Source organism: Cibotium barometz, chromosome 20, assembly GCF_041138505.1.
Source record: "Cibotium barometz isolate CiBa-2024 chromosome 20, ASM4113850v1, whole genome shotgun sequence".
NCBI classification, from domain to species: domain Eukaryota; kingdom Viridiplantae; phylum Streptophyta; class Polypodiopsida; order Cyatheales; family Cibotiaceae; genus Cibotium; species Cibotium barometz.
The window spans coordinates 43899748-43906568 of record NC_141065.1 but is presented as its reverse complement, the minus strand read 5'-3'; the positions used below and the strand labels follow the sequence as shown (position 1 = coordinate 43906568).

Genomic DNA, 6821 nt, shown 5'->3' with positions numbered 1-6821 from the left:
AAAGAATGAGGGAAGCACAAGCCCAACTTAGGAGGCCTAAACAAGAGAAGATCAACTTAGGAGGCCTAAACAAGAGAAGATCAACTTAGATCTTTGTAGGGAGTTTGTTGAGAGATGTGCCTTTGATATGGCAATATGTGGGGAAGGTTCTTCTAGCCTCAGTGGATTGAGGTATGAAGAACTGTTGGTTGCATGAGGTAGTGCTAGGGAAATTGAATAGGCAATGGAGGAGGGTATGCCACCTCTAGAGACTATTTCAGAGGAGTCTTGCAAAGACCTAATGGCTCTTGCAGCACCTCTTTAAGCAATGATAATATGTCGAGAGAAAATTTGGAGAAAACTTATAAACTGTCAGACATGGTTACCTACACCAACTTACCAAACAGTGCTTGTAGAAACTTTTACACTTACGAGACAAACAAACTTGTAATGGCTTAACTTACATAATCATTAATGCCACTTCGCATGTTTTCACTAACTTTGGATCCTTGTGAGGGAAGAGTATTCGGCACCATTGTTGTTAACCTTGTTGGCTGGGCATATATCTGAGAAATCCATCTTCTTTGAGAAGGGTGTGGGCTTGGTACCAAAGGCAGAGCTCTCCACAGACGAGTTTTTTGGTAAATCAAGATTGTTTTCTTTGACTCATTCGTGCCAGTTACTATACCTCTTTTGGATCCTCTCTTTTGTATCCTTGTTGGTATGAGGCTAGGAATTCTGTGCAGTAGTAGAGCTTGGTATCCACCTTACATATTATAATGCCTTTTCCTGTTTGGTTAAGCTTCTCCTTGACCTCCGCGTCATTCATCAAACTAGCTGCATAAACCAGGGAGAATGAATTACTTTCTTATTCTCCACTAGCTTGGTATGGCTGAGTATGGTGCCTTGGCAGTAACCTATGAGAGGTCCGAGGTAGCTAATCTTTTAGTGGACCAGTTTTGCTGCTTTTCCTTTGGCCCTCTTCTTGGGTGTTATGTCATCTCCTTTTGAGGATTTTGGTGACCCCAGGTCTTCATACAATGGGTTGAGGTTTACATTCTTGCTTGCCATGACACTGAAACATAGAAAGCTTTATCAGTGAGATTGGTAGTAGAAGCACCATTTTCCCTTGTTGGAGATTTTTTCTTAGAATTTTGTGTTGGGCTAGACTGTGAATGTTAGCACAGGATTGTTTAGGGTATTGGAGGATTACTTATAACTCACCAAATATCTCCTTATCCTAACACATCTCCTGATCATGGAACTGAGCATGTGCTGCATCACAAACAACTGCTCACTTCTATCATCACTCTGTTTACGTGATGATGCATAGTTACTACATGTTTATGCTTATGTATATACCCATCTTTATGCTTATGTATATACCCATGTTTATGTTAACATATGCATGTCTATGTCCATTTTTATGCTTATTGATACCTCTTTTCTTATTTCTTTGTCTATATCTATACTAATGCCTATGGCAATGCATCTATGCCTATGTCAATGTTCATGATGGTATACATGGCCTAACTAAGGCTTGTTTTTTCCAGATTAGGGCCACTCAAAACTTTCAAGTGTTGATTTGAAAGTACAAGAAGTTACCAACATTCTCTCGATTTCATCCACCTTCTTTTAGCACATGCCCTCAAGGCATGAGCATGCTTGATGTGAATGCCATACAGGCCCCAACATAGGAGTGGACAATGTTAGATATTGAGGTGAATTTCACATCAAGGACGGCCTAAGGGTTTGAGTTCTAATAGTGTGAAACGAAGTGCAGTCTGAACAGAGGAGTTCAAAGGTCTCTTATCTAGGCGACATGGTTGTTTCAGCTCTTTGGACATTATCATGTTAAGCCATTTATGGCTAATTTGTTTTGTTTAATTAGCATAGAGAGGATTAGCGCTTCTACGGCAGCTCCTTCAGGACTGTGTTTTCAGGTATTCGTTTTTTTCGTAGATCTTGCAGCAAAGGCCAGATCTGCATTTATTTCTTATTTTTTTAAATATATTATAGTTTTTGAGAGACGAAAAGCCTGCTGTTTTTCTTGTTTTAAAAGGCATTGCTTTGACGTTGTGGACTCTTAAGAAAAAAAGGAAAAATAAAAGGCGTTTGTATTTTTGCTTAATGCCACATGGAATATATATGTTGGTTTAACATTTTGATTTTATTTGTTTATTTTTTATTCTCAAGAAGGGTTTTCTGGTCATCAGCAGAGTGCCCACCCTTTCCAAAGGTACTACTTGCCCAGGTCTCCATCTTTTTTCTTTCAAAGAGGCTTTTTTGTTGAACACTTCTTCTTTTGGTGCTGCCAAATGGGATGTGTTTTTGCCCATGTTTTGATTATACAGGATTGCTTTTATTCTCTTTTAGGTTTGGAATTTTCTTTTTCAAATAAGAACTCTTCAGGATGCATGCAACATGACATTCAATGGACTTTTAAGGCCTTGAAAAACTTTACACATGTTGCATCTCTTCCTTTCGAATTTGGCCTAATCTCAGCAAATGTTGTAAAGAGCAAACATGGGTCAAGTCTTCAAAATCTAGAATAACACTCGCAGATGGAGGATCTCCCACATGCGAAACTGAAGCACAAATTTAGAGATGGATTTTAATACTGAAATACTTCTAAAAACTAGTGACAACAGATGGCTCTTATTGTATTGGATCTATGAGCTTGTGTGAAGGGAGCTTCGATGGCTGGACACGATCTGCTTAGATGGAGCTTGGAGGCATATTGTAGAGAGGACACAAGGGGACATAAGTACACAGAAGCTGCACAAGCGGTCTATGTATATTGCCTGGGATAATGAAGGACTAAACAGCTTTAGGACCTCTTGGACATATGTGGGTGCTTGTTCAAGGCCCACAGCTCAGGATATGGTATCTTGGGAATATTTCCTTCAGCTGTTAATGTGGCCCAATTTGGGAGTTTTGGTCCTCACTTGCATGTAGTCTATTTATGAGAGTATCAAGCCATCTAGTGTCTAAAGACATAAGGGATTTTCAAACGTGGAGTGCCTCATGAAGGGGAAATTACATACATGAACTAGCTGGTATTTATGCAGTGGGTGGAGCATTGATTTCCAACATCGCGTCGCGACATGGCCTAAATTGAACTGGCAACTATGTTGCTGCTATCCATTATTCAAAAGCTTTCTTTTTGGGGACCCTTATCTTCCTTTGTTGCTAAATGGAATGGCTATTTAATCTGGAAGATTGCCTTTTTGTGTGTCAGGTGCTTTTCTTGCTTTTTTTTTCATTTAAGTCTGAGTATCTTAGAAAGATTGTTTTATTTCAATCTTGCTTCATCACATAAACAAATCTAGATTTTGTGGATTCTGAAACATGAATTTTCCCTTATGCCTCTTTGAAGATGGTTTTAGTTATCTTTTAGATGCTGCTTTTTTCCTTTCTTTAACGTATTTAATCCATGTAGGATGCAAGCAACACGAGGTCGAGAGCCGAGTAAGAAAGAGCACAAGAGGTTGAAAATGCAGCACCTTTTTCTCTGGATTTTCAACTCATCTCTTGAAACATAAAAAAGCTGCCTTTCTCATATAATCAAGCTTCTTCTGGCCCTATGGTATGCTGAGCCGTCGTCCCCGTCAAACCCTTCATCCCACATTGCGCTTGCTTGCAGCAGGTGGACGCCAGTGGGCAAGAGATGCAGGACAGTTGGTCATTTACAGGCTTCTAGGAGGCCTTTTCCTTGCGCTGCTCCTCTTCTCCAGGGCCGTAATGCCTCCCCAAATAGTTCATCCTATTTACCGTCCTTTTCAGATTGATGATAATAACGGCCTTCTAAAGCTCATGATCATCACTCTTGAGTTCAAAAAAGGTACATTCAGTGGGAACGGGGTTTACGCTCAGTCCATAGCAAGATCTTTGGCACGGAAAGGTCACGAGGTGCTTGTTATAAGCGGCAAACCAGTGCATCAAAAGTCCACTGTTACTACATCTTCAGCTAACATAACTGGCAACACAGAGCAGGAGAACAAGGTTTCAAACATGTGGATGGATCAGAGTAACTCATCGAAAGATGCTGATGCACATAAAACATTAGTGGCTATGGATCAAAGCACACTTTCTTTCATGAAAAAAGATCCAGATTCAGGGCTGATTGAGCTGGAAGTAGATGTGGAGCAGGATGGGTGGGGACGGCTTGACTGGAAATGCCCTTGGAAAAGCTTTGCGCATGGTATCAGTGTATACGCAGAGCATGTCCTTGTATTCAGTCCTTCCTGGGCCCTAGTCGTCGACTGGTCTGCTCTTCCCGCTTTTGAAAAACTCTCCGTAGCAGCAGGTAATCAGTGGCCAATGGCGTTTTTGAATTTCCGAATATACTATGTCTCCGAGTATCAAGGTGAGGATGGAGAGGCTGAGAAGCAGTTCTACAAAGATATGGAATCTAAGGCTGTGGCCATGGCATCTGCTGTTTCTGCTTTGAGTTCTAGAGATGCACACATTTTAGCTACACAGCTCGGAGCAGGTATAGGCCCAGGTGTCGTGCCAAAGCCTCATTTCCCACCTTTAAGAGAGGATTTGCGCACCCTTGCTCTTGCCAGCAAGGTCAGTGAAGGGTTTCAGAGCACCGAAGAGTGGCCAAACAGGCGTGTGTTCCTCACTTGCTGTGTCCGCATTTCTCCGGAGAAGAATACTGAACTCTTTGCTTCTTTGGTAGAAATTCTAGCTGAGTTTCTGAGACAGCAACGGATAGTCCCCTTTCTTTGTGGAGGCGCTCAGGGGGTGGCCCATTATGTGGCGCGAGTGAAGTCAAGAGTTAAGGCAGTGATGCCTGAGGCCATTATCCACGAAGGTTTTATGGGGCCCTCTCAATTGTCAGATCTATATTCTCAGACTCTCTTGAACCTGCATCCATGTATATATGATGCCTATGGTATGACCATCGTAGAGGCTGCTGCCTTTGCGTCACCATCCATCGTGCATGTGGGTTCTGGTGGAGCAGTAGGGGCAGCAGAGTTTCTTGATCCGAGACAAGGGCAGGTTCTAGGATTGGATCTCACAGATTCCCCACTCAGTATAGCTGGTAGCATCAAAGTGATGCTTTTGAACAAAAGCCATCTTGCGGAGGTTGGCAGGGCGGCCTTTAGACGGAGCCTTTCGTGGAATGAGGATGCCAATGCGGAGCAACTGATTGCTATTCTTGAAAGTGCACCACCATTTGCTAGTGGGACAGCCAGAAGGGGGAAACATGACTCTGATACCTAATAGACTTGGTGAGGTATGGAGCATGCTCTATTTTCTTTTTTAGCAATCTTCAATGTTTACCAGAAGCTCACTAATATGTCCATGTGACTCGTGCTTTTGAACACAATGTGCAGTGTACACATGAATGCTGGTCTTTATTTCTAAGCATTGTTCAAAGGCAAAAAAGTAAAAGGTGGTACAATACAAAATTTTATGTGGTAATGGTTGCCCCATCCAATTTTTATCATTAATTACAATCTGATTCATGCTCAAGTGTCACTAGATCTTTATGTATTTTCATACACGCATGCAGCCAAGGGTGCTCTCCCACGCCTACATTTCTTGGGGATGCCCTCCTCCAAGCTGTAAGGCTTTGTTGTAGAGTGTTTTATTTATAACCTCACATAGTAGTTGAACCATATGTTAAGTACGGTATGTATGGTATGGTACATTTACAGCAGGAGTATGGTATGTACTTTTTTTATATGTAAGAACATACGTGTGCTATAACAAGAGAATTCTTACTTAAAGCTATCGTATAATATTCTATACATGACAGTTGTATCCTTATTTTGAAGACTCAAGAGTAAAACTAAATACCAGTTGCAAGAAAGAGGGGTTGTAAACACAAAATGTGGTACATTTACAGCAGGAGTATGGTATGTACTTTTTTTATATGTAAGAACATACGTGTGCTATAACAAGAGAATTCTTACTTAAAGCTATCGTATAATATTCTATACATGACAGTTGTATCCTTATTTTGAAGACTCATAAGAGTAAAACTGAATACCAGTTGCAAGAAAGAGGGGTTGTAAACACAAAATGTGGGAAGCAAACAGATGCAAACTACAAAAAGGACATCTCTGAGAACCCTACAATCTCCACAATGCGTGTTCACATTCATGTAATACGGCATAGGGGTTTCAAGCATGTCAGAGAGTTTGGGGGAAGCAGTTTAATTAGCAAAATGGATTATCACAAGCATCACTAAAAACATCAGAATTTACTGTTCATACACAAACATTTCCACGTAGAACCAGCTAAAGATTACCCACCTGCATCTCCTTGTCCAAAATATTTGCTGGATTCAAGAAAGAGATTTGCAAGGCTACAGCTGCAAATAAACTTTTTACCTCACCATGCTTTCATGTTGTGCTGGAGGGGCTAAGCGATAAAAAATTATTTGAGTGGGGGGCCTATTTACAGGCGTCCCCCCTGGCGAATGGCCGGTTCGCCTGGTGACGTTGTCTTTTGGCCCCTTTTGCACCCTTTTTTGAAGGGGATTTAGGCCAACAGCTCCTTCTCTCCCCCTCCCCCCGCAAAAAAAAGCTACAACATTGTCTCACTTGGGTGAGCCGTTTTCAGCACCCCAGTTTGCTCATTCCTATCTAAAACAATGATTGCAACTATCTGCTGTCAAAGGCACACCCTTGGCTGCCTCTACCTGTCCTCCAAAACTTTCATTGTGTCCATTTTCAGCTTTTCCACACTTTCAGGTTCTGGGCCTCTGCCACTGGGCATTGGCTTCACATGATTCATGTGACACCTCTTAGTTAATTACCTTGGAACAGGGGCCTGGATTGTCTTCATAGACACTTCATCTTTATCAGTATGATATTTAATGC

General features: G+C 41.5%; 1 protein-coding gene across 10 annotated transcripts; it reads left to right on the top strand.

Moving 5' to 3' along the window:
- The first annotated feature begins 1601 nt into the window (after window positions 1-1601).
- Window positions 1602-5675, top strand: LOC147627915 (uncharacterized). 10 transcript variants are annotated; one of them, XR_015268349.1, is made up of 5 exons: window positions 1602-1922; window positions 2176-2218; window positions 3422-5227; window positions 5328-5411; window positions 5507-5675. XR_015268349.1 is itself a non-coding variant. In XM_086814893.1 (4 exons), exon 3 carries the CDS (start codon window positions 3571-3573, stop codon window positions 5212-5214), a length of 1644 nt encoding a protein of 547 aa, XP_086671019.1. In that variant the 5' UTR covers window positions 1602-1922; window positions 2176-2218; window positions 3422-3570; the 3' UTR covers window positions 5215-5227; window positions 5328-5466. The 10 variants fall into 10 exon arrangements, 9 of the variants coding, with proteins under 9 accessions (XP_086671019.1, XP_086671018.1, XP_086671016.1 ...); XM_086814893.1 differs by lacking the exon at window positions 5507-5675 and having other exon boundaries at window positions 5328-5466; XM_086814892.1 differs by lacking the exon at window positions 5507-5675 and adding an exon at window positions 3051-3220 and having other exon boundaries at window positions 1603-1922; window positions 2179-2218; window positions 3422-5466.
- Window positions 5676-6821: the final 1146 nt, after the last annotated feature.

What these genes read in the sequence shown, in the direction of transcription:
- LOC147627915 (XM_086814893.1), top strand. Translation starts at nt 3,571, where the DNA reads ATGCTGAGCCGTCGTCCCCGTCAAACCCTTCATCCCACATTGCGCTTG.